At 40.2% G+C, this 27,972-nt stretch overlaps 1 protein-coding gene across 4 annotated transcripts in view; it reads right to left on the bottom strand.

Annotated features, from left to right (window-relative positions):
• CAMSAP2 (calmodulin regulated spectrin associated protein family member 2) overlaps positions 1 to 27,972 on the bottom strand; it is a 452,998-nt gene that overhangs the window by 129,938 nt on the left and 295,088 nt on the right. For all 4 annotated transcript variants that reach the window (XM_069231424.1, XM_069231423.1, XM_069231426.1 and 1 more), the window contains one exon: positions 17,685 to 17,824. In XM_069231424.1, coding sequence (XP_069087525.1) covers positions 17,685 to 17,824 — 140 coding nt within the window. The remainder of the gene's footprint in view (positions 1 to 17,684; positions 17,825 to 27,972) is intronic.

Raw genomic sequence — 27,972 nt, forward strand, 5'->3', positions numbered from 1 at the left:
AAGGTAGTACAGGCAAAGGCAATAAATCTCCCGTTTTAATAGCCTTACCTGACCTTTTGGCTTTGCCAATGCTTTTTGACGCGGTGTTCCGCATCGAGAAAACGACAAAAAGAAAATGATTGTTTGCCGATGCTTCGGCATTTGAATTTTTTTTACAATTAATTTACTGCTCCAATATTGATGACGGCAATCTTGGAACGATAAATTAAAAAAAATATGCACAGAAGCCATCAAAGTGAAAGGAACAGCCCAGTCGAGAAAAATGCAGCTGTCGGGCCATCCAAAAGAAGAAAACAATAATATTTTTGGTCATTCTAAATGTGACTTTATCAGATAACAACAGACATTTCTCACAGATGTGCAACAATCATAAACACGCCTCCTTCCTCCTGTTTGTTATCGCCAGTGTCAGATCTATGACATCTTTTGGCAGTGTAATGCTGTACACCTGAATAATATGGCAAATAAAACATGAAGTGGGTGGATAAAGGCAAGCTAGAGAAAGATGTCTTTATAAGTATGCTGCTGCGGCTCGTGTAGAAACAGCACTACAGAGTGCATTACTAATCAAAGTTCAGTGATTAGTAATGTAGTAAAACAGAATTCAAAGTCTGTCTTCTGTGCAATTATCTTGATCTCAATTAACTGCAAGGTAGGCCATTGAGAAAAACATAACAATCATAAAAAACAAGCATCGGTAAATCCAAGAGGTTATGCTATTTTTAAGAAACAATGGTATTCAGATTTTCATGCTCTTCAAAAGCTGCAATCAGTACTTTCCCAAAGCAGACTGCAGTTTCGTAGGCTGTTACCAGAAGTCCCTTGAGTCAGACAAAGGCTGCAGGTCCTTGAGCACTTGCTAGAGATCCCAAAGGCATAACGTAAACTCTTTTTTTAGGAAAGCTCAAATCCAGGCAAGGAATAAGATACATGAAGGCAGGTTAAGTATGGTAGGTGTGGTAAATTAGTTATAGCAGGTATGGGAGTTCGGTATGCCTGGAAGGTTAGGAACTGTATGGTAAGTAAGCTAGGTCTGATTGGTATGTATATTATTACAGTATATAAATAAGGTATGCTATTTATGGTAGATTATGTATGGTAGTTAGGTACATTATGCTAATAGATAGTAGGAAGCTATGGTAGTTATGGTATTTAAGTAGGTGTGTAGGTGGATTTGATAGGCAGGCAATGCTTGATAGGTAGTTTAGGTAAGCTAGACATGGAAAGTATGGTAAACTAGCTATGGTAGGTATTTTGTGTTAGGTGACATAGGTTAAGTGTGGTAGACAGGCATGGTAGGTAGGTATAGTAGATAAACAGGCATCACAGATATGATAGGTTAGGTATGGTAGACAGGTGAGGTATGATAGGATAGGTATGGTAGGTACAGAACATATGGTTGGCATCTTAGGTTACGTTGGTATGAGAAGTTAGGTATCATACCATAGTATATAGATATGACAGGTGCGCATGACGTACGATAAGGTCGGTGTGGCAGGAAGTTATGATAGCTAGATAGGTAAGGTGGTTTATGTATGATAGAACATAACAATTTTGGCTGATATTCAAAAGTTTGCAACATTTTTTCAACTTCTTTCTTAACAATTGTTATTGAGCTCAAACACGCACTGTTTAATAGAGCACACCTCTTGCTATAGATGAGTGATTTACTTGCAAACAGGTGCATTTTATAATGTACATACTGATCTTAATTATAATCATAACAATGATGAATTTAAAGGGTCACTTTGCTGAACAGATTTAATTAGTAGGTTATACAATAGCCAGAAAAAATAATACAAAATCGAGACATAAAATACATTATGCCTTATTTATATGTGGTGAACTTAAAAGACATAAACAGTACAATACTGACTGGTAGATACTTTCGATAAAGGGCTTCATGTTTGATGGTCTTTATGAGAGCATGTGTGCCTGCAGATCATGGCTTTTTGAATAAAGTTTTAAATCTAAGATGCTAGCAAGACTACAAGTTAAAATAAGGTGACTGTGGTGTGAATAGTGAATAAAACTGTGCAGTATTTGATGCACCGTCGGCACTATTACTATTTATATGTGATACATTACATCTGTCTGGATAATAAATACAGCAAATTGGTTATAATTTTGAGAGAGTGATATATTGATTTTACAACAAAAGAATCCAACGGAACCGTCTAATTTTTCTTGGCTCATTTTGAGACAGCCTTATGCAAGGAGTAAAGCCATAAATCAGCAACTAAAATGTAAGTGTGCAAACCAAGTAAATACATCAAAAATTTAGACAAAGTACAGCTACACATCGTGTTGCATCTGCAGTTTAGGATAAGGTCTACTTGGTGGAACCAACATGAAAATGCCATGGCTTTGATGGACTACCCATATAAGCAATGGCAAACCATGAAAAAAACATGAAAGCCAATAGCTGAAGACGGCTGACACAGAGACCATTCTCTACATGTTTTTTGAAGCATGAATGACAAAAGCTCTCACAACACACAGCTAGAGCTTCATGTATCAAGACCAAACAAGCATTTGCAATCCACTAGAGCTTGCATTTGCAAGAGTTAGAGCTATGGGCGTTGTAAATTTATAACTGGACTTTTTTGCCACATAAATTGGTCAACCTTGCCTCATAATTTGGCCCTTTCCTGCCACATACGTCCACTAAGCAAGCAGCTCTGCAAGACCATGGGTGACATAAGGGAACTTTTAATGAGAAACAATGAAACAAGAATTGTCAAGGATAGGGTATCACTGAACTATACAATGATGAAGAAAATGAATGTGCTTAACTATAGTTAAACAAGCTTTGCAATGCCATTTTGTAAGCTGTGCACAAACGGGATGCACTGCACTCTCTGTAACTGTTTCATGAGGTAACTAAGAAACAATATAAGTAACTGGTGGTCATGCAAATCGCTCCAATACTGCTGAGCGAGATCGTGCTGTGCATGACTTTGAAATCGCCATAGAGTGCAGAGGATAAACAATGGAAGTTACTGGTAGTCATGCAAATCGCTCCAATACTGCCGAGAAAGATTGCGCTGTGTAATTCTTTGAAATTGTTCCAATACAGCTGAGCGAGATCGCGCTGTGTAAGACTTTGAAATTGCCTTGGAGCGCGGAGGTTGTCGAGCGTGATTGCGCTATGTAAGACTTTTTAATCGCCATGGAGCACGGAGGATAAACAATGGAAGTAACTGGTAATCATGCAAATCGCTCCAATACTGCTGAGCGAGATTGCGCTGCGTAAGACTATGAAATCGCTCCAATACTGCTGAGCGAGATCGCGCTGTGTAAGACTTTGAAATTGGCATAGAGCGCAGAGGATAAACAATGGAATTTACTGGTCGTCATGCAAATTGCTCTAATATTGCCGAGCGAGATTGCAGTGTGTGAGACTTTGAAATCGCTCCAATACTGCTGAGCGAGATCGCGCTTTGTCTTTTCCTGCCACACAATTCACTGAGCATGCAGCTCTACAAGACCATGCGTGACAAAAGGGAACTTTTAATGAGAAACAGTGAGGGTATCACAACACTAAACAATAGTGAAGAAAATGGAAGTGCTTAACTATTGTTACATAAGCTTTGCACTGCCAATTTGTAAGCTGGGAGCGACCGGGATGCACCTTCCTCTCTGTTAGTGTGACGTGAGGCAACTAGGATACCATGGAAGTCAGTGGTAGTCATGCAAATTGTTCCAATACTGCAGAACAAGATCGTGCTGTGTAAGACTTTGAAATCGCCATGGAGCACGGATGATAAATAATGAAAGTTACTGGCAGTCATGCAAATTGCTCCAATACTGCAGAGCAAGATCGCGCTTGTATGACTTTGAAATCACCATGGGGCACAGACGATAAACAATGGAAGTAACTGGTAGTCACGCAAATCGCTCCAATACTGCCGAGCGAGCTCACGCTGTGTAAGACTTTGAAATCACCATGAAGCAGTAGGATAAACAATGGAAGTAACTGGTAGTCATGCAAACTGCTCCAACACTGCCGGGCGAGATTGCGCTGTGTAATTCTTTGAAATAGTTCCAACACTGCTGAGTGAGATTGCGCTGTGTAAGACTTTGAAACTGTCATGGAGCACGGAGGATAAAAAATTGAATTAAATGGGAGTCATGCAAATCGCTCCAATACTGCATAGTGAGATCGTGCTGTGTAGGACTTTGAAATTGCCATGGAGGGCGGAGCATAAACAATGGAAGTAACTGATAATTATGCAAAGCACTCTAATACTGCCAAGCAAGATCGCGCTGAGTATGAAATAAAAGAAAAAGTAGTCCAGAAACCATGCATAAAACATGGACGCTGCGTATGTTAACAATAGTTGGCTAGTGCTTTTGAGGAGGGCTAAACACTGGAAAAGGCATGATGTATGCATGCCTTCCACAAATAAAATAAAAGCAATTTTAAAAGGCAAGCCCATGAACCAATGAAAGTGAAGTACGTGAGATGGGCCTGGTTAAAGCCCAGAGAAAAGATGACAACAGATTGAAAAGCAGTTCTTGCGCGCAGCTATGCTCTACCGAAAAATGGCATACACTAGGGAGAGCAACGTGAAAAAGCTAGTTTTATGCAGTACTGCATAAGCATTACCTAACCGAAAGAGTGGGTGGGACCTTGTTTTACAAACAGATTGCAGGTTGCAGCCAGGGGCGTAGCCTGGTCAGTAAGATTGGGGTTTTGTGAGCTTCAGATTTTCCGACAATCAGGCTGGCACATAATGTTTAAAGCAAGGCACACAAGAAGGGATTAAGGGGCAGTGGACAGGGAGAGGAATGTGGTTTGGTAGGAGTAGAAAGAGAGAAAACACAGTTTTTTGTCTCAGTGTATGTACAAATTTCTGCTGAAGTCCTACAGACATCTCACAATATACCCAAATATTTACAAAAAAATACATTTATTAGAGGGGTGTAACACCGCAAGCACCCCCCTGAAGCTATGCCCCTGGTTGCAGCTGCTGTTTCAGAATCTCATGTTGATAGTGCCTAGCACTTTAAGATGCCATACATCCTTAAATCATTTTATTTAGTTATTTGCTCACCAATCTTGTATTTTCGAACACGAACGTGAAAATATGGTATGTGCACATTGATCTCTGTATAAACATTTACCCGCAAATATTCACTTTACTGTTTTTACTGTGCTGTGCCTAAAGCGCTATTTTCACGCAAAAATTGAATCCAATATTTAAGACAGGAAACACGGGGCATCCTTTTTAATGCTTTACACATGTAATTTTTTCCACACAGTAAGCATACATGCACTGTCATCATGTCAGCCACGTCTAGTAATCTGCAAGTCAGAGCTCCAATCTCGGGAGGACCGTTAAATCTTCCATTCTTGGAAGCTCAATAAAATGAAATACACTAAAATGGACCATAGTGACACCAGTTACTCTTAAAGCGGCTAGAAAAGGCTGAGACGGTACATGCATCACTACATCAACGCAAGAGTAATTTATCATTTTCTTACTGATGGAAGCAGAACGGGCAGCTATACCCGTGGAAAACAACAGGGTTGTCTGGACTTAAAGCCATCTAGGTGGTGCATGAATTCCAAGCTAAATACATCGCAAACAAAACAAAGCTCTCGCGAGTTAGTTCAGCTAAAACATTACCAGGTGCATGTTTATTTTGACCCCCGTTTTTCTTATGATTGTCAGAATGAATATATTGAAAAAGATTTAATTATTTTTAGTTTTTTTCTGGAAAGCTTTTTTTAAGTTGAAATATAATATTGTGGTGAAAAAGTGAAATATTTGCAAGACAGAATTACGTAAAATAACCCCGCCTAATGTTGATGCGCACCACCAAATATGTGCAACGGTCATGTGGAGGCTTCTGGAGATCGGAGAGAAAATCTCATTGATAACTTCTCGCAATTTATTCTGAACGAATAAGACACTATTGACTATTTCAGGCCAACAAAACAGTTCTCTATGCATCAGTCAGCGGTTTCATTACAGGGCTGTGGATAAATGCCTGGCATCTTGCCCAAATGCAGGATTTGCATTTAAATGGCCACTGCGAGCATAAGAAGCCTGTGGAAAGATAGCGGAAAAGATCTAGGGCCAGATGTAGCAAAGGGTTTGCGCCTCGCAAACGGCGAAAAACGCCGTTTGCGAGGCGCAAAAGCCTCTCTGCTATGCAGAAATGCATTTTGCGAGTCGGATCCGACTCGCAAAATGCATTTCCGACTCGCAAATAGGAAGGGGTGTTCCCTTCCTATTTGCGACTCGCAATGCTATGCAATTTCATTTGCGCCCGCGAAAGCGGTCGCAAATGAAATCGCTGTTACCATCCACTTGAAGTGGATGGTAACCCATTCGCAAACGGGAAGGGGTCCCCATGGGACCCCTTCCCCTTTGTGAATGATCACAAAAACTATTTTTCAGAGCAGGTAGTGGTCCTATGGACCACTGCCTGCTCTGAAAAATACCGAAACAAAAGGTTTCGGTTTTTTTTCTAAGTGCAGCTCGTTTTCCTTTAAGGAAAACGGGCTGCAGATAGAAAAAAAAAAACTGCTTTATTAAAAAGCAGTCACGGACATGGTGGTCTGCTGTCTCCAGCAGGCCACCATCCCCGTGAGTGCCCATACTCGCAATGGGGTCGCAAACTGCGACCCACCTCATAAATATTTATGAGGTGGGTCTTTGCGACCCCATTGCGAGTTGCAGAAGGTGTCTGAGACACCTTTCTGCATAGCAAATTGCGACTTGCAATTTGCGAGTCGCACAGACTCGCAAATTGCAAGTCGCAATTTGCTTTTTTCCTACATCTGGCCCCTAGTTTTCAGTTCCATCAGTGTCGACGCATAAGGCATACTAATCAGAACCATCACTAGCCGAACAAAATAAGTAGAAGAAGTTGTTAAAAATTAAATTTTTGATTTAAATTTGCTAAGGAGGTGACACATTAATGCACCCCATTGAAGACAGCAACCCGGATAAAACACCACGGGCCAGATGTAGCAAAATAACATTTTGCGACTTGCAAATAGTGAGTCATTGCGACTCGCTGTTTGCAAGTCACAAAATGTTATGCAGAACGGTGTCTCAGACACCGTCTGCAAGTCGGTATGGGGTCGCAATGACCCACCTCATGAATATTCATGAGGTGGGTCGCAAATTGCGGCCCCATACCGACTATGGGCACTCGCAAACATGGAGTGACTGCTTTAAATAAAGCAGTTTTTTTTTTTTAAAGTGTAGCCCGTTTTCCTTAAAGGAAAACGAGCTGCACTTAAAAAAAAAACCGAAACCTTTAGTTTCGGTATTTTTTCAGGGCAGGGAGTGGTCCCTTGGACCACTCCCTGCCCTGAAAAAATGTTTCTGGGTCCAGTCACAAACTGGAAGGGGTCCCATGGGGACCCCTTCCAATTTGCGAGTGGGTTACCATCCACTTGAAGTGGATGGTAACTGCAACAATGGTGTTGCATACCACTAGGAATCGCAAATAGGAAGGGAGCACCCCTTCCTATTTGCGATTCTGAAATGCATTTTGCGAGTCGGTCCGACTCGCAGAATGCATTTCTGCATAGGAAAATGTGATTTGCAACTCGCAAACGGCAGTTTTTGCCGTTTGCGAGTTGCAATTCCTTTCCTACATCTGGCCCCACATCTCTGCCTGACTCCGCAAAGAAGGATTTATTTTTTAGTCACCGAACGACTGACTGCCTGGCTGAATTCGAGCACGTCAAACCCAGCTTTCTTAACGGCAAAAGAAACCATGACAACCCTTTGGACCCATAGTTCTTCTTAACCTACACATGCCTTTTCAGACGCTTTTCTGCCCATGGGAATCCCTGTTACTACTTTTCGATCATCAGATCATTCCGCATCTGCCATGAAGCAGTGAGCTCAAAACATTAGTGTAGTTCGCATTAGATCCGACGGCACCTGTTGTACCATGCTGGTTGTGATTTAAGATACCTGGTGCTGATGTGGTGCTTAACTTTCCTTGTTGGCACAATGTTCTAAGCGCTACTCAGTAGGATTAGCCAAGAGAAAAGCCCCTTAGCTGTCGTTCCAAAACCGCCCTTAGAGTAGTGCACTCCTTTCAACGACAGTCACTTCGATTTCTGTTCTTGTTTCAGTCCTGATCCCCTTATTTGCCCTTTCACTCTGTTAAATCCCCATCTCTTTGTGTGGATTGCCTGGTGTAGTCTTTGCCCTTTATATAAACTGCCCTAGCCACAGCTGTCAGAGTCCTTTGTGGCCTATTCACAAGGGAAATATATAAATACATGTATTTACTACTACACATGGGTCTAATTCTACAATGTTTTGCTATTCACCATTTCCGAGTGCATATTTACACAACAGGATTTACTAGTGTAAAGTGTGCCCAGGTAGGTGGAGGTGTCCCCCACCATGGTGCAGATCTCCCTATGGGGAAGTATGAGGAAAATGATTTAAGTTTATTGTTAAAATAAACTATTACAAACAGTTTAATACAAAATATAAATGTAAACTCATTTTATCTCTTTAATTTTCGCCTAGTACTAATAAAGTGTTACAGCACAGTAATTAAACAAATTATGGCCCTCATTACAACCCTGGAGGACGGCGGTATAATTGAGTACTGCCAACAGGCTGGCGGTACTTATCCCCATAATATGACGATGGCCACTAATATACCACTCCATCCGCCACGGTGGTAACAGCCGCCGGGCTGAAGACTTCGGTCTCCAGCCAGCTGGCGTCACTAGCCCGCCCGCGCGATTATGACCTCGCCTACCGCCATGGTTTTCGTGGCTTCCTTAACGCTACGAAAACCATGGCGGTAGACACTATCAGTGACAGGGAATTCCTTCCCTGTCACTAATAGGGTCTTCCCCACCGCCCTCCCTAGGTTTCCCCCCTTACCCCCTGCCACTCCATACCCACCCCTCAACATACACGCACCTTCACGCACCATCGTACACACTCATACACACACTCATACCCACATGCACCCACGCATGCATACATCCATTCACACACACATCCAAACGCATTGACATACATACAAGCACACACACATTCACACAACACAACATACACGCACTCACACATCCACACATGCACACTCATACAACACGCAATACACACCTGCATTCACGCACACACAAACATACACACACACACACACACACACAACACACCCCACCCTCCTCCCCTATCGGAGCACCCAACTTACCTGATTTCAGGGTGTCCTCCGGCAGGAGACAGGATGGGGTGCTGCTGCCAGCAGCAGCGTCCGCCAGCAGAATACCGCCAGCCGAACACCGCCAGGCAGTATCATGTGTCATGATACGGTCTGCGGCGGTCTACTGGCATGGCGCTGCTGCTGGCAGCAGCGCAACCTTACCGCCATCCGCCGCCATGGCCACAGCCGGAATCCGCCATCCTTCTGGCGGTATTCCGGCTACGGTGATAATATGGCGGACGGCTGGTTAGCCGTGGCAATGGTATTTTGGCAGATGTCGCCGCTGCGGTACACATTTTTTACCGCCAATGTTATAATGAGGGCCTATGTGTTTGAATAATGAATGTAAATAGAATAATTGAATTTATAAATGCTATTTTTAAACAATTATTTTAAAAAATCTTAACCATATTGACATTTTTATTCTTTTTTTAATATGTAATACATTCTGAGAAGAAAAAGAACTGTTACATTATTTAAATGATTTCAATTTTTAAAATAAAAGTTTAAAATATTTTTTACTTTATAAATAATATAACATAATAATTATTTAAGAAATAAATATACACATAGGTTTTATAGGTTTTTTAACATAAAATAAATTAATACATCATTTAAATGTCAAAATAATAAATTAATTTACTATTGGTTTCTTTGGGGTGTTATTTATTTGCCTCCCTCCATTGTTTTCTATAGGAGTGTGTTGCGTTATCTGTGAGCGGCCATGTGTGCTGCTTGACCTACTCTAAGGCTAGGCTGGAGTATATTTACACCTGTTTTTACACCTGTAGAGCTGAAACTTTAGAATTGTCATTTGTGAATAACAATGGTCTTACATTTTGTGGGAGTATCCTTACAAACTGTGTCCCTCCCTAAACCAAGCCTTAAATTTTCCCAAATCTCTTCCATTTAGGAATAAAAATACCTATTCTCCAGCCACTCCCCTTTGTCCCTCCCACATTTACTAATGACACATATACATAAATGTGCAGACAGCTGTGCTACTTTGATGGATTTGTCCACTCAGAAAAAATAGGAATAGCATACATTTCTACATCTGCACATAGGTTTGTGAATAGAGTTTTGGAACATATGAGTAGTACTACTGTAGTACCACTTTCCATAATACAAAATTCCAATTGTGAAGAGGTCCTTTGGTGGTTTTGGTAATATGTGGTGCAGACCTTCCACTGGCAGAGAGCTACTGTTAGAGTACGGAGACCTGAATCTGTTGGCCCAATGCACAAAGGGTTTTTCCATGCACAGGTACACAGGTATGACTTTATCCTACACATTTAGGGGCAGGTCCTGGCTAAATCATGAGCAAGATACATAAACTCACAAACCAGACCTAAGCTTGTAAAAACAGTAATACACTTTTCTTTCCAAATGTTGTACAGCCAACACCAAAATCCATAGTGGTAGAAAACCTGCCTCTTGCATAGAAGCCATGAAAAATAACATGGATCAGCAGAGTAATGCAACTGTAATAATGGTGAACATCCACAGAGCATGTTAACCATAGCAAGCTTGCTGATTCACAGACTAGAAGCACATCATTTGTGCTTGTTAGTCTTCATCTTCATATTTAATTAAACCTATTTAAAACTGCGGTAGAACTTTACCTAAGTAAATCTGAGGCAACAACTATGTTTTAGTGCCCTTAAAAAGAATGACGTCCACTTTTAACGTATCGTATTTTCATATGCTTCTAAACAAGATTTTTGAAATAAGAGAGGTGTCCCGCTCTTAAGGAAAACTAATAAGCTAGCCCTTGTTTCCACGGCACTTGGCAGATTCTCATCTCAGAACTTGTGGTACAGTCCTCAGAAAGAACAAATTGTTTTTCAAGAATTACATACATTTGCATGAACATTTTACACCAAAAGAGTTTTAATGAACTACTGTAACCCAACACAATGTTTGTGAAATAGCAAAGATTAATAAATAAGACACAGGTGTAGGAGGTACAAACATTGAACAATTTACTAAAATGTTCACTAACCTTTGAGAAACAGCCTCTTCTAGACTAATGTACGAGAGCCAATTGCTCTACTAGGTCATCAGAAACTCAGTAAATGTTGAACTGAAACTTCACAAACTTCTTAAACTGTCTTTTGGGTAAGTACTGCTTCATCCCTTTCTCGATGAAGCTGTTAATCAGGTATGCCTTCTCATATTTACTCAAAATGTTATCAATGCTAAAATGTTCTGATCGCAAATTAAATGTTTCTAAAACAATTTCTTTGTATTCCAAGTGATAAATCAGACTGAGAAAAATCAAGTAACAATGCAAAACTCCACTACACAACACATGCATAGAAAGATAAACAAATAAACAAGGAGGACATTTGCTGCACTTTTACAGCACGCTTTTTTAAGAAACTATAGCATCAAAGCACAATTAGAAATCTTGGCAATTATGCACTATTTACAACATTTTGTAAAGGTGCTGTCATCAAACGTGAAAGAAGTAGGGAAAGAGCAGAGGAGACCTATCCAATTTAAACCGTTTCACACACAGCCCACTCAAGGTATTTCAGTTTAAAAAAAACAAAAAAAATGTAGATCAAATCTCATTTTCAGTTCTGCTTTATCACATTTGCCTTTTTTTGGATCAAATAAGTTTGAACGTTTGAACAAAAACTATTGAAATAAAAATGTGAAAGGAATCCTTTCTGAACCAAATAGAACCATTTAATCTCTTCACTGCAGCTCTGCAAAAGCAGACAGTGTGAAACAGCAGTCACTGGTCGATAGTGATGTGTACATTTTAAAGGTTTGTGCTTATATCATTTGAGATGAGGGGAGTTACCACATTGATATTTAGAGATAGTACTATTTGAATTTGTGTTCAGTCAGTTTTCTAAATCATCTGCACACTGATACCCTTTAGAGACATGAAGTCCAATTTTAGTTTAAGTTTAGAGTTGGTGGATTTATTCCATATTTGTGGGATAATCACCCACAGTGCAAAATATTTCAATATAGATTATTGGTTTATTCCACATGGCTATCTTAAAAATCTGGCACAGATCTCCCTAGACCCACTTTGGATCCAATGTTAAATCTTTAATATTGTTTATTCAAAGCACCTATTTTGGTAAGTACATCTATTCTAGACACGTCCAATTGTTTATTGAGCATTAATGGTGACTGCAGAATGATTTAAAGGCTGAAGATTTAAAGGTTTGAACTGGTGCTGAGGTTGAGGTGTAATAATTTGATTAGCTACTGTAAGAATAACCACTCAACCAGGCACTATTGTAAACCAAGTTCACTAAAGTAGATGGAAGAGCTGGTGTCAAAGTTTAATGACAAGGGCCCAGCTGAAAGGGTTCCTAGGTGGTCTTTGGCCTTAATATTTATGTGTGTACGTAGCTGCTGAGCATCTTGAAGAGCAAAGCTTACAGAGATCACATGAAAATGGTGTTAGAATCTTTATAGTGTATGATAAATGAAAACCAGCATTTAGACTAGTAAGTAGAGAATGCAAGTGCACACACTGAAGACTATGCACAGAAGTCTAGGGGAGGGCTCTTAAAGCATTCCGTGCAAGTGAAACAACTTTGGTGGTAGTGATCACTGGAGCAATCTATGAGTTAAAGAAGGCGGAATTCATGAGCCTGCTTCAATGTACTGTGGTAGTGCTCGAATTCAAGTAATGGACATTAAAGTATAGGCTTGAGGAAAGAGTACAAAAGTTGAAGATGAAGGTGAACAGAAGAGTTACAGTAGTGAGGTTTTGTTGGGTGTTTCATTAGAGGCAAGGGCTTGATTGTAGAGTGAGCGCGGCCTGGAAAATGGTAGACAATGTGAGAAGAGCCAACTTGCTTTATGCACATTAACTATGTAGTTGGAAGAACTAACTATATTTTCATATAAATGTATGTAACAGTGGTAGTGGCTCCAGAAGACACTGTTGCAACAGCTTGCTTTGCTGAGGACTAGATGAGGATCTAGTTGGACTGGAAGGTGGCAGGCAGAGATTTGAAATGTTGCTAGTTGTGAGTTAAATGGTAACCAAGGTGATGAAGGCAGAGAACCTCATATCTAATGCTGAGGTTTTAGCTCAGGTGGGCAAGGAAGAAATTAGTCATGAGATTATTATGAGTACAATGTCCTAGAGAGAGCAGATGGAGTCATTGCCACCTGATCCCGCAAAGGGTACTTTGGACAGAACAACTTTAAAAAAGCTAATTTTAAGAACGCAATTCAATGTAAACATACTGGCAGGATGATGCAGACAGATGTTTCCTGAGTGAAGTAGATTAATGCCTGAGAAATAATATGCATGGTTTACAAAAATAACTATTCCATAAAAGTGTGTTAGTGTGTGTGTAATATGGATGCTGAGCATAAATACATTTGCACGCATATATTTTGACCTGGCTGGGAAAGGTGGGCACACTCAGAGGAATGCTAGAGTGACTAGAAAACCTGAATTCAAATCTAGCTGTGACACATAAAGTAGTAGCCTTAAGGTCATTCACAAACTTTAGGAATGCACATGGTACACTTATGCAAACACTCATGTACAGTAAATGTGTTTTAATAAGTATGTAGGAAAGGGTTCCATCTATGCAAAAACAGAACTTACTAGTAAAAATAGTACAAAGAAAGACAATACATAAAAAGTTTAATATAAGCAAATGTAATTTGTATATTGCCTACATTATGAACATGTGAGGTAAGGAAAATGGGTTGTAAGTGAAAATCATGTATGTATATATGTACATTACGACTTGTACACTTTAAGTGGTGATTAAAGTAGGGTCTCTAAAAGGGAACCTAAGCTATGTTACTGAGGGTTTGTGTAACTAGGAACCAGGACTAATACACATGGACCACAATCCTGTGTGTGATAAAATCCTAAATTGAACCTTCTTTTACAGAGGACCTAAAATAGATTTACATACATTGAGATATTTGTTTAATATTTTACAGATGGCCTAGATTAATCAGGGTCATAGCTATAAAAGAGGAATCATCTGCAGTGGCATTGGTTAACCAAAGTTTGAGGGGCCAAGCAGCACAAGTAAACTACTCAGAATGTAGTATGAATGTTCAGGGACAGAAATTAGGGCCCTGGTATGCAGTGATAAAAAGAGAGCATGGTATCGGAACAAAAAGACAAAGTAATATGTTTGATTCTACCATATTGGTTTTTTTTAGAAATAAAACCACATTTTGAAAAGCTCTAACCTTCATACTAAAACTAACATTTTGATTTTTGCGAAAATAAATTTTGTGAATTAAATACAATATTTCATAACATGTGTGTTTGTTTGATGTTTATTTCTTTGTGTTTTTTGTGTGTGCTATTTTCAAGTTCAAATTGTAAAAAAACTGCTTAGGCTAGGGTCCCCAGCTTCAACAAGTGATTCAGTAGGTGACCACAGACGTCAATAGGATAAGAACTACTTTTCTAGATTTTAAATTACTGGTAGGCGTAATCTGGAAGACAAGGAGGGATTTCTAGCCTTTCAATGAAATTCCCTTATCAAGAGGGGCTGGGAGATAGTTCCAGGTGTAAATGTGCAAAAATGACTAGCTTGCAACAAATGAGATGTTGTTTGTGACATGGCACAGTGACTTATTGTGATGCACACTGGTGCAGACCAGATGTTTATGTGAATTTAAAACATTGTTTTTTCCAAAGCAAATACATTTAACTTTGAAATTCTTTGAGTTCGTGCACAAGATGCAGGTGACACGGCTTGGAAATAGGGAGTAATGATCATCTGTCCATGTTTCCGAGCTGTTCTGTCTGCAGCTCATACACTAACTCAAGTAATTTCTCAGTTAAGTGTAAGCACTTTAGATAGTGTAATGTCTTGAAAACAGCCATACTACTTTGCTCTGTATCCGTGCACACCATCATGATTCGGACCTAGATGTCTTACTATTGGAAATGGTCCTCTCTACAGGATCACCTCCAAACTTTTTGCATTTCTCGTCCTATTTTTGCTGGATTTTTGCTTTTGTTGGCCTTAGGTCTCTGTGCACTTTACAACTCCTAAACAGTGCTAAAGTGCTGGTGCTCTCTCCCTAAACCTGGTTTAATTGGTTTGTACCCAATTGGCATATTTAATTTACTTGTAAGTCCCTTGTAGAGTAGTACACTATACACCCAGGGCCTGTCAATTAAATGCTATTGGTGGGCCTGCAGCACTTATTGTGCCAACCACTTAAGTAGCCCTCTAACACATGTCCCAGGCTTGCCATTGCAGCCTTCATGAAATGTTCCATTGCCATGTCAATTTCCCATTTAAAACCCTTTGCCAAGCCTTAAACTCACATTTTATTAAATAAAAGTCAACCCTAAGGTAGGCCTCAGTAGCTCACACAGCAGGGTGCTGTGCAGTTAAAAGGTTGGGCATGTACTTTTAAGTTTTACCCTTCCTGGTAGTGAAAAACTCCCAAATTTGTTTTGCACTACTAATAGGCTTACACCTTCCATAAGATAACATTGGGGATTCCTTAACATTTAATAAGCTGTAATTCCTAAATGAGAGAAGGTCAGACATATCCTGTATGGTACCTATGGAATTGTAATTATAACAAATATTTAATGGTAAAGCTGAATTTATCATTACAATTTTGAAAATGCGACATTTTCCTGCCCTTAGCCATGTGTGCCTGCAGCCTATCTTAGGTTAGATGACTGGATGTAACTGACAGTTAGGACTATGTGGATTCTTCCAGACAGTCACACAATAATGGGATTAGCTGGATCAGCTGGCCTGAGCTAAGCACAGTACCACTTGCACCCGAACAGACTGTGCCCTGTCTCCTCACAATAGGCCTAATGACCCTGTATTGTCAGTGCAGCCAGCACGGAGCCAGGGCAGAGGAGGCAGGAAACTCCCAGAACGTCAAAGAACCTTTGTGGAAACTTCTCCCACTTTCTAGGAGCAGGGCACCAAGGTATAGAAATAGGGCTCTCAGCCCACTCTTTAGTTCACTACTGGACCTGCGGAAGGACTTTCACAGGACTGCCTGTTGCTGTGACCTGCTGTGCACTCTACCAGTCTGCTGATGTACCTGAAAGGAGCCTTTGCTGCCTAGAGCCTGCCCTGATCCCTCAGGGGCCAGCCCTACAGTTGAGCCCTGCATCTTCACCTGCACCCAGGACTTCAAGAAGTGACTCCAATGGCTAGTTTGCTGGCCTCCAGTTCAGATCCACAGGGGCATAACAGGCCCCCACATTATTGATCCCAGAACCAGCCTGTGTTAGTCCTGAACCCCCAAGATGTCTCCTTTCACTCCTTGATCCTTTGTTGCGGTTCTAAATGTGCCCAGATGGTCAATTTCCAAAACTGAGGACGAAAACAAAATTGGGTTAAAAAGTGGTTTGAGAACCAGGAAAAGCCCTGGAACAACCTGTTCAGCTATCGGCCCGAGGTGCATCTCAGGTTTAATTGTTTTTGCGGCTTCTCCACTATGTTCTTCTCCACTGCAGCAAATTTGTTTCAGCAGACTTTCGCAGAAGAAGTATCTGACCTTGTGGATCTGTCTTCGGCTACAGCCTTCTGTTTCGTCCTGCTGGAGATTTTCAACTTCCATGTTGATGACTAAGTCCAAAGGTAAATATCTTTACTGTAGCTTCGTTCCACAGCTATCTTACGACAACGCTATCTTCTCGGACACTCCTGCAGCCTTGCCCTGCTGAACTTCTACTTTCTCACACAATTCATCAAAAAAGTCTGAAGGTAAGCTCTGACTGGGCCCAATCTATTTCTTGTATCCGAACCATACTCCATAGGTGTAGGCCTTAACTTTTGACTTTGCCCTGGTCTAGCGTGACCAGATGTCCGCGGTTGGCGATTTTTGCTTTTAAGTGCTATTTTGATTTTGAATCTTAAACTTTAAAAATATATAACTCTGGTTCTACTGGTTGGCTTTTTATTGTTTTGGTGTCAAATCATTTATTAAAATTTACTCTATTTGTCTAAATTAGTTTGGAATTTTTATTGTGTAGTGTGTTTCGTTTGTTACTGTTTGTGTGTTGCATAAATACTTTGCACGAGGCCTCTAAGTTAATCCTGACTGCTTTTTGTGCCAAGCTACCCAGGGTTAAGTACAGGTTCATTTTGTGACTTTCTGTGTTTCACCCTGCAAGGAATTATGGCTGTTGCTTGACCGGGGTTCAAATTACAGTCAACCAACAACTCAATTTATCACACTTTACCTTATAAAAATAATTTACTGGATTACTCCATAACGAAGTCATTGGATTAACCTAAGGCATTTTTTAAATGCTTCCCCAAACACATACAATACCGCCCACCTGATACTCACGTTAAGAGCGGACAAAAATTGCAAATGTATTTGTATTCAGCTGTTTATTTTGTCTTCGCACTTAAGGAACAAGCTGTGCCATTTTCGATGTACATAAAGCGGTTAGCAACAAAAGCTTTCGAAACAATGAAGCAAAATAGCAGCCACTCATTGTGCACGGAGAGATGACCTACCTTAATGGAAGAGGATGCGTAGAGCATGTCTTCGAGAGTGAAGTGGCAGCACTGATTCAAATACTCTTGGCAAAACTCTTGGATGAGCTGTAGGTTGTACAGGCTGTCAGCCAAGGACATGGTCTCCTTCAAGCAGATATCTAACAGCAGACATAAAAGGAAACCAAGGGTCAAAGACACAAAGTTGTGTTAGAACTACACTTTATAATATTAATATCACCTACAAAAGTACTAGAACATGTATTTGTAAAGCACATGTTCACCAGAAGGGTATTGTGGCACTGAAACATAAGTGTATTGTTACCAAACTCAATGGTACTGTTTTGTCGACCTTGAAAGCATGAGAGGCTGAGTAGACCCGCCAGAATTTGAACCTATGGCTTTGAGGTCAAACAAGGATCCCTGAAGTGGATGGATGTACTAGTCCTCTGTGTCACCAGACCTGGCTTAGGCATGGCAAACATTTAAGAAAATAACATGAGAAAGGGAAAATTACAGCTATCCTGGAGTTCTGATATGTGCGTAAATCTGTGATATGCAGGATTAAATATAGCAAATGGATTTTTAGCCTTCACCCCTATCCTAACTGTCTCACGATAGTATGTCTGATCACATGCACGTCTAGTGCATGATTACAGGCATAGAGAACACATCTGAACGGACTGCTTAGGTCTTATATGATTAGTCTAACCTAATTTAAGACACTCTGGTGATAATTTCACAGTCTGTAATAGTAAAAGGAAAAGTAGTAGCGCATAACTGCAGTTTTAGCATCCATTATATCAAACTAAAATGGGCATACTCAGCTATTTATCCCCCCCTCTCAAATTAACATTTAATACTCTTATACATATGTATAGCACTTCTACTGTTTCTTAACTTTGCCAGGATACCAACACATGATCCTCAATTAATAGAAGGTCACAGCGACGAGGTGAACTCGCTCAGCCTTCCTGTGCGCATAAGTGCGATGGTGCCTTCCTGAATTAAGACAATTTTGTATAGAGTGACAAGTGTCAAGCAATTCAGTAAAGCGCTGCAGTGGTGTCAGTGTTTTGCTCAAGGCACCTAAAAAATGGCCACTGATTTGTCCTTCTGCTCTTGGCTGGCAGAAACAGGTTTATCAGAAAATGTGATTATATTCCCATGCATAATTAAATAATTCATAAATATGAAATTTTCTATCTGATGTTCGTCTGTCTCTAATGTGTGCAATGCATTTGCACACTTAAGTTTCAAAATGGATTGGAAATCTGGGTGGCTGTAAAGAGGGGGGTGTTGGAGGTATGGCACAGAATGTGTAAAGCAAACTGAGTTAACACCCATGATTTAACACACTTAATTTCCAAATAGGATTGGATACATAGATGTAGGAAGGGGAATGTCAAGGGAAAGGCTACGTATGTGCAATGCCACCCAAAAAATAGTAACGGTTTCAGCTTTCACAAACATTTAGGAACAGAGCACCTAATGAACACACCAATGGATCAAAAGCAAATTATTTGGAAAGTGTACATCCAGTTTCCTAAAGAAATGCGTTTGATTGGATGGTATGTATGTTACCAGAAAAAACACAGTACAGACAAATTCACAAATAATATTAATGCCTAATATACACATTTCAGGAAATGTTAACATTAAAAAATAGCAACGCTCACTATTTGTCTCATTTCAGTAATCATGTGAAATTAAAGAGGATCTATTATATATACCTATTGTAATCATCACGTGGCTTGGAAATGAAAACGGAAAATGTAATGAATTACTATTTGAGATAAAGAAATAAGCCTTAAATTATAATATTTGTGCCCACATCCTAACAGTATTTTCGAAAAGGAAAAAAATAATTGATGTTCTGATGTTGTCAATAGGTTTTGATACTTAATATGATCTGATCATGAGGAAGCAGCACTTTATGTTTACTGTCATTTGTATTTAAGAAAAGAAGCAAAATGCTTATTGTGAAAATCATCCTTTAATAGTAAGGTACGTTTAAATAACACTTAACACTCCATTAACTATAAGACCGCGTATTACATTATGCAAGTTAATAAGGGCTCTTTCTGACAGATGATTCTTTGTACAGTATTGTTTCAGTTGAGTTACTCTTTAAATCCCCCCCTTGCCCAGTGGGCAAGTTTTGATGTGAAATTCATTTTAAAGGGATGTCCCGAAGAAGGCATCTTATGTGAAGAGTCGGGAAAATGAGCAAAAGCAAGAATTGTATATGTGTGACAATAAAAGAATTTAATTTTTCTAATTTGTTTTTGTTAAGCTATAATTAGAAGATGAGGTTTGGCTATTTTGCATTTAAATTATGAATAAAGTAAAAATCCTGCCATGTCTGCTAAAAGTCCTGTTCACTCGGAAAGCATTAACCTTTTATTAATAGGATCACCTGTCTCGTTTTCCCCTGGCCACGTGGCAAGGGGTTGCATGTGGGAGTGGAGGGTTATAGCTCCAGAGATGGGCAGCTGTAAATGTCCTTATCTGCCCTTCCCGATGTGGACTCAGATGTAAAGGGGCAAAATGCTGTGACTTAAGTAGACTGACACCCAGTCACCCAATGCCTGTACTGTTGGATGATCTAAAATGTGAGTTAAACTCCCAATAAAGAAATAGCTGAATCGTGCTGACCCCCTGCAGAGTTGTAAGTATACCCTCCTTCAGGTGATACAAAACATGAATGATACTTTCAGTGAACAATCACAGACGGAAGCTGGCCCAACTCCCCTTTCTCATTATTATTTCTTTTCGTCTTCATTCTTCATTAAGTTAGACTAGAAGACAGTTAGCAAGGTCATGCTAGACATCAAAATGTGTATACGTCATTAGCAAGGGAAACATGCTTCCTGGCTCTATTTTCTGTGGTAAAGATGATCTTATTACTAATTTTTTTAACCCTTTTGCTCATTACCTTTATTAATCATTGGGAAATTCTGAAGTGCTTTAACACTGCTACAAACAGCTTAATACGGGGCATCCATAAACTGCCTCAGGTTTTACAATTTTAGCGATCATCTTTTTTTTAATTTACTTTGTTTATTGGTCTTTTCTTTAGTGGGATAACAGTTGGTGTAAGGATGAGTCCCTCATATCAGGTCATCAATCCAAACTTATACATTACAACTGGGTTATGTGCAGCAACTTAATTATTTCAAGACTCTTTCGGACTTAATACAGTCAGTCATTATGTACATTACATCATTGTACCTTTGCCTGGTCCTGCAGCCTTTGTTCCGTTGTGGTCATTCATCTTTCCCTGCCATCTTAGGTGTTACCATATAAACTATTAACTTAGCTAACAAATACACATAAACAGTGCGCTGGAGAGATAGTTTGTGTTACGGTGTGTCTGGGTTATGCACGTACATCTAGATCACCCACCCGGGAGGTCCACATTAGGTGTCCACCCGTCCCCTATTCTAGTCTAGTAGTGTGGTCCACTCCTGGAGGGACCCAGTTTCGTCCCCAGGTTGATCGTATAATTAAGTGTAATATGTTGGTGTCGATGCAGCAGGCCCCGGCCTCCCCCTTCGTATGAGAAATTAGTGGGACCTCCCCGGAATATGTTGCTATAGACATCTATGTTCCCCCACTCCTCTTCACCTCCTTAAACGTCACCACAGTCCCGCTCTGGCGGTGCTACGCCCTCTCCAAGTTTTTAGCGTTCATCTAAGTTCATTTTTGTGCCTTTAGTTGTCAATGACTGTAAAATTGATAAATAGTAGCATTTTGGGATGTGTTTCCACTGATTTGATTTTTAATTCCTGAAAGCTTCTATTTTTAATATGACATATGGGCTTTATATATTTCAGATGGGGATAATTGAAATCACTTATGGAGTGTATAAATCTGGGTTGCATATGCTCCACACAGTGTTTGCTAATAAATATTAAAACTTTCACATCACTTTGTGGCTATACTTAATTTCCAGAGACATTAGTAGACTCTGGATGTAAAAGCTGACTTGAAATGTCACTTATAAGGGCTGGTCAACCAGTAGACCATGAGAACCCGGAAGCTTTACTCTATTTGGGACTGTATGGGAGGAATTTCCAAATCCATGGACCACCTTTTTCAAATATATTGAGATATTGAATTTATGAACATGCCTGGAAAATGTACTTATTAAGGCAATTCGTTCTCTAGCTTTTCTGTGTGCTTAATAACTACATGGGCATGTGAGTTATACATCAGTTGTTTTTGGAATTCAGTTTGTATGATATACATGTGAATGCAGACCAACAGTCTGGTAGACTGGGGTGCCCTGATTTAAGATGATACACTATGTCATTAAATTAATAAGGGGCGTAGCTTTCTGTATTCAGAAAATACTTAAATCTATCAGATGATCTGTGATTTTTACTACACACTGGTTATATTGTTTAAATTTAAATGCCTTGTCAGTTCTCAGTGCCTAAGATGCAAAACGGCAGGTGCCAGTGATGTGCATATGTTTTGTGCTTTGCCAAGCAGGATTCTGTGAGCAACAATTCATTTAATTAAATATTTTTACAAGAGTGGAAGTCACATTTTCTGCCAGATTTGTAACGTTCAGTGGCTTGAAGCCAATAATAATAAAGTGCCAAAGATTGCTATTCGCAGCTATTGCTATTGTGAGAATTTGGAAGGCACAGTTCATAGATTACTATCTTATGGCACCTTGATAGATAATGATGAAAAGTTTAATGAAATTATATCAGATTAATACTTCCACAAAGCAGATGATATCCTTAGAGTGATGTACTTTTTGCCCCTGAGACTTCATCTCGTCTGTATTTGGGGTGCTTAATTTAACCATGAGTTATGTCACTGTGTAACGTGTTAAAAATACATTTTTCTTCTTTATTTGTCACCCTTAATGAACTTCTGCAGTGTTTGCCACATATGTCTAACATATTTGTATCAAAGGCATAACTACTGGGAGAGTTTTATGTTTTTTTGTTTTACCAGTTTTCTGATTCTGCAAGTTGCTCAAATTGTTTTTTGCAACAGTAAAATTAAAAACAAACTATAGATATCCAACAGACGTATATACTAAAGACTCATATTCTCATTGGAGTAGCTTTCACAAGGAGGGGTGGGCTCCAAAAACCTTTAAGGTAAATTATACTTTGCTTAATAAGTATACTGAAGTCAAGGATTCAGAACAATTGTTTCCCGCAACACCATTGGATCTACAAACACCCCATCTACCCTCTTAAGGGCTTTTCATCATTCTCTCTTAAAGTAAGTATTTTGAGGGAGAAAATATCTTCTACAAACTACTATATATATATATATATATATATATATATATATATATATATATACACACACACACACACACATATATATATGTATGTGTATATATATATATATATATATATATATATATATATACACACATATATATATATATATGTTCTTCAAGTAAAAATCCTTGATTTCACTTTCCTCCCAACTGAGCGTATTTTCTTTGTTTGCGCTGTGGATATTATCACAGGTTACAGAGACATTATAGTTAAGTTGATGTTTAACCCGTACAAAACCAAACAAATTAAGCAGTTATAGTTACACTTATAGTTATAATAATAAAGTTACTTTCCGGCATGAGTTATAGTTTCTTCAGATAATTATAACTATAAGCATAACTGTAACTGCTGAATTTCTATGGTTTTCTATGGGTAAAACGTCAACTTAACTGTAATGTCCATGTAAAAGTAGTTTTTTTAACTGAATTTCTATTTTTTTAACATGCACGTTAATATAACCAGTGTCGCGCATGCACGGCGAGGTTTGCCGCAGGAGTGGGCCTATGGCGAGGCCCTGCGGCCAACCCTCCCGCAAGCATCCAACCCCAACCTGCGCACGTCCTTCAGCAATGAACAGCATAGGGCTGGATGCAGTGTTTTTTTTTCCCTTTTTTTTTTCCGGATCCGCGGTTCCACAGTGAATTTACAACGGGAGCCACTCTGAGCCCCACGGCGGATACGCGGATCAGATGAATTTTTTTTTAGCAATTGTTTGCCCCTAAGGGACCTTTCTATGTGTTGTATGGGATACCTGTATCCTGGCCCCTTATGTGTTTTTGCAGTGTTTTCTTCACACTCCCCAGTCGATGCGACAAACAAAATGGCAGCTGCAACTTTTCTGTCAGGTTGTGGCCAGCCAATCAGTGCCTTGCTTTTCCCCCAAATTCACAGATCCACAACGGATGGATCCGCTGAGGTTCCACGTCCCTATATGTCTATATTTTTTTACCTTGAATAACACGAAAAATACTGACCGGATTTACATCATATTATAAAATGCATGGTTTCTGGACCAAGATCTAGCTTTCTGCCAAATTTGGTGTAATTCCTTTCAGCAGTTCAGGCTGTAGGCATGATCAAAATTAAAAAAATCCCATAGATCCAGAATCAGGAAAAGGTGTTTTGGGACCCCTTATTTTCTTCTGCCCCCACTTGACAGATCACCCCGAACTGCCAAGACAGCAGCAGAGAAGACTGAAGTATAAGTTTTGAAAATTTCATGACGGTTCATCAAGCGGCGCGTGTCATTGGCACATCAAAAAATGCTCCCTCTATGGAAAAAAGTGGTCTTAACTATAACTACCTAGCAGCCCTGATTATCGTTGACATTAAAGAAGCTGAATGTGACATTGTGCACAGATGACTCTACACCCTTCACGGCATTAAATTACAATACAAATATTTCCCCATAGTTTCCATCACCAAAGACATCCCAAAAGATCATAGACAGTACGGGCAATTTTTTTTTTAATAAAACGAGTCCTGATCCTGATGTTGCAGAGAACCATCGCTAAGCATCAAGTATGCCATTCATATTAAAAGTACGGGAAAAGGCTGCACCTAGTCATCTACATCACCAGCATTCCAAGAGACTGATAGTCAGGTTTTCCCTTCAACAGAAACTTGGAATTCACACTGTTGGCTGTGCAACAAATCAACCAAGCCAACATTATCTTGAACACCAAACTAGGCTGAATGAAACGTAAGTGGTGTCAGAGGAAACCTGCAGACCATTCTACACTATTCTGAGTAAATGAGTTAAAGAGGCGAGATGAGGCCAATGGAAAAAGGCCTCTTGCTGCTCTACCTATCCTCTTTAATAGCTATGATAAACCAAGTTATACCCTTATATCACTAGGTATGATTCCACAACTTCACTGATGGTTCCCAGGTGATCTCAGTTTGCCCAGTGATGTAAAAAAATGTCAAGGATTGAGCAGAAAGAATTTTCAGTCCGATTCAGTGGGGGATAATTGGATTTACCGCAATAAGGCAAAAGTTTTTTATACTGGAAACTACACACTATTTAAAATTACAACAGAATTTACCATTCTCTTCTGTTGGGTTGGCAATAATTAAGCCCAAGAAGGAAGTTAAAGACCTGGGTTTTACAGTCAATGAAAATGTATCAAAGATGGGTACATTTATAAAATCGTAGTATCACCCACAATCTACCACCCAAAACGATGGAATGATCAACTAAACTACACAACCTTAAAGAGATGCAACAGCTATGAATATAATTGGAGCTAAAAGCAACAATGGATTTTCCCTACTGCTTAGGACAAATCACCCTAGCAGTTGCAAGTTGCAGGTCATGCAAAATGTAATAGTAAGGGTGGTTAGAAGAACTTGGCCAAGTACCACATGAATAAAGTGGTATGGTGCAGTGAAAAGATTTCATGTTTAGAATGTTGAGTTTGCACATGCAGAAAGTGGGATAAAGACATGTAAGACCAAGCTCGGTGTGTAGGGTGTTCATTTATGGGCACCGAGGCAGGGTAGGACGCTAAAACTGGTGACAAGATTGGGGATTTGTAACCCGAAAAACCAACAGTGCTTTCCCAGAGAGTTTTTCGTTGTCCAGCAAACTGCTCGTGTGTGCCACACATGCCTCAGTCAAAGTGAAGATCAACGTTTGGCGTCAAAACACCACTCTAGCTAGTGACAATCTTTTGAAGAAGACAAAGGCCCTAGAGAGAAGTTTGTGTATCATTGGCCAGGAACCTGCTGGTGAAGCTGTAAAAGATGTACTGCACCACAATGCAACACAGAGCTACTAGATACATGATACGATAATGCTAAAGGCAGCAATCACCAGGTACAGAGAAACACTAAAGTAGTGAAAAACAGGTACATTACATACAATGCAAAGAGGTGCGAAGGATAAAGAACCGTTGCAAGATACAAAGCTGCTACTCTCTGTTAAAGAACACAGTGCTTCACAGCAAGAGAGGGGGCGCAATGACCCAGGTGGTAGCACACGGCTAGTGTGTGATGAAGGTGCTAGTACAAGCGGACATTACACAGTGATGGATAGAGCCCATTTATCAACATCAGTAAGTTTCACAAATACTTATAATGCTGCTTCCTTCTTAAAACTACCACTTCCACTTGATACCGCCAAAAAGCTAAATATTGGTGCCAGGTGGACTACCTGTATAGAAACCTCTGATGATTTCATTGATGCACTGGAAGAAACAGACAACACAATGATCGTTAAATACCTCAAGAATCTTGCAGATGAAGGAGTAAAAGAAGTAAGGAAGAAAATACAGATGCTGATGAAATATCATACCGTCAAATTTCAAGTTCAATCCACTACTGAATGTTATTCACAAAAGATATATTTTCAGTCAAGAAAGACAAAGATCTGGTGAAACGATGAATTTGTTGAGAGGCTTGATACGCTCATCAAATACTTTAAGTTCAATAAATTCTATGTCAGGACCAGAGGCGAGGATTAGGCTGTACTTTCTTCACTTTATTTTCCAACAGCAGCATTAACAAGAAATCAAACGTCCAATTACTTTTCCTAGTAGACATCAGAAAAGTAAGAAAACAACATCAACTAAGGACTTCCTTTCCAACTAATCGGCAGTCGTCCAATGTCTGACGAGCCCGACTCCACATCATCTCCTCCTCTTTCTTAAATGTTCCATTTCAGATAAGTCAAATTTTTTATTTGCTCGATTGCCATTGTATTGTTATTGTGGTTATTGTATTTGTTATGATTGAACTAAATCATATTCATTCCCTAGCGGCGGGAACACTGTTGTTTCCTTCGCGGCTCTTAACAGCATGGCTCTGTGCGTGGTGCGGTCCTCCGACTACTAGAGGGCGCTCGCGCATTCCTGGAATTCCAGGCATTCCGTGCCTTGTGCGTTCGACCCCAGAGGCGATTGCGCATCAGTCCACATAGTTTACACAGCGATCCTGATGCGCACTCGCAATTCTCGCTCTGGGAGGTTTTTCTACATAACCCCCACGTAGCAAAAACAGTGGGAGCTGTCAAATCTATGGAGCCGGCCTGGAGCCTGACACCCGAGGGGTAAGGCTCTTTTTCTCAGCACAGGGATGCGGTCCAGGCCTGAGAGTTGGTGCGTTTTAGCCCTCTGGCCCTCAACATTTTCAGGAGGAAGTGCGTCCCGACCGACTGTGGTGCAATTTTGAGCGCCACGTGCTCCATTATCCTGTTTTTCAGCATCCATATTACCCTCAGGTCACTGCGGGTGGCTACTAGGGCCCGGGGGCCACATTGATTTGACCTGGCGGAGAAACGCCGTTTAGAGGACGAGGGCAATGGCAGGACTCATCCCAATTTGGGTCTTTCTACCCGACTCGCCGTTTCCCCAGTCCCCGAGGGTCTAGAGGCACCGGCAGAGGCAACCCCCACGCCTTTAATACCCAACAAGGTGAGAATTTCTCCTGCTATGGGATATGCTTTGGGGGGCAGACTGGCGCTCTTTTATTGCAATTGGGCAAACCTCACATCCGACGCATGGGTTCTACAGACCATCAAAGGGTTTCACATAGAGTTTTATGAGTCCCCCATACAGGTAAGGAAACCTCGCCCGTTAATTTTTTCTTCAACTCAGATGCGTCTTATCAATCCTGAAATCTCCAATCTCTTGGAGAAGCAAGCTATCGTTCCCACCTTTCTCTATCCTTCGGGGTTCGTCAGCAACATCTTTTTGGCGGAGAAAAGGGACGAAGGCTATTGTCCCTTAATCAATCTGAAAGAATTTAACGAGTGGGTGGTGTTTCGACATTTCAAAATGGTGGGCATCCACCTTCTCCCAGACCTCCTCCAAGTCAACGACTGGATGGTACGGCTCAATCTCAAGGAAGCTTATTTAACGGTTCCCATCTTTCTGCCCAAACATCGTTTCCTTCAATTTCAATGGAGAGGGCAAACTTTCAAGTTCTCCTCTCTTCAGTTCGCTCTCTCCTCCACTCCTTGGAGTTTCACCAAGCTCCTTCATCCAGTA

Source organism: Pleurodeles waltl, chromosome 4_2 (genome assembly GCF_031143425.1).
Source record: "Pleurodeles waltl isolate 20211129_DDA chromosome 4_2, aPleWal1.hap1.20221129, whole genome shotgun sequence".
In the NCBI taxonomy this organism is placed as follows: domain Eukaryota; kingdom Metazoa; phylum Chordata; class Amphibia; order Caudata; family Salamandridae; genus Pleurodeles; species Pleurodeles waltl.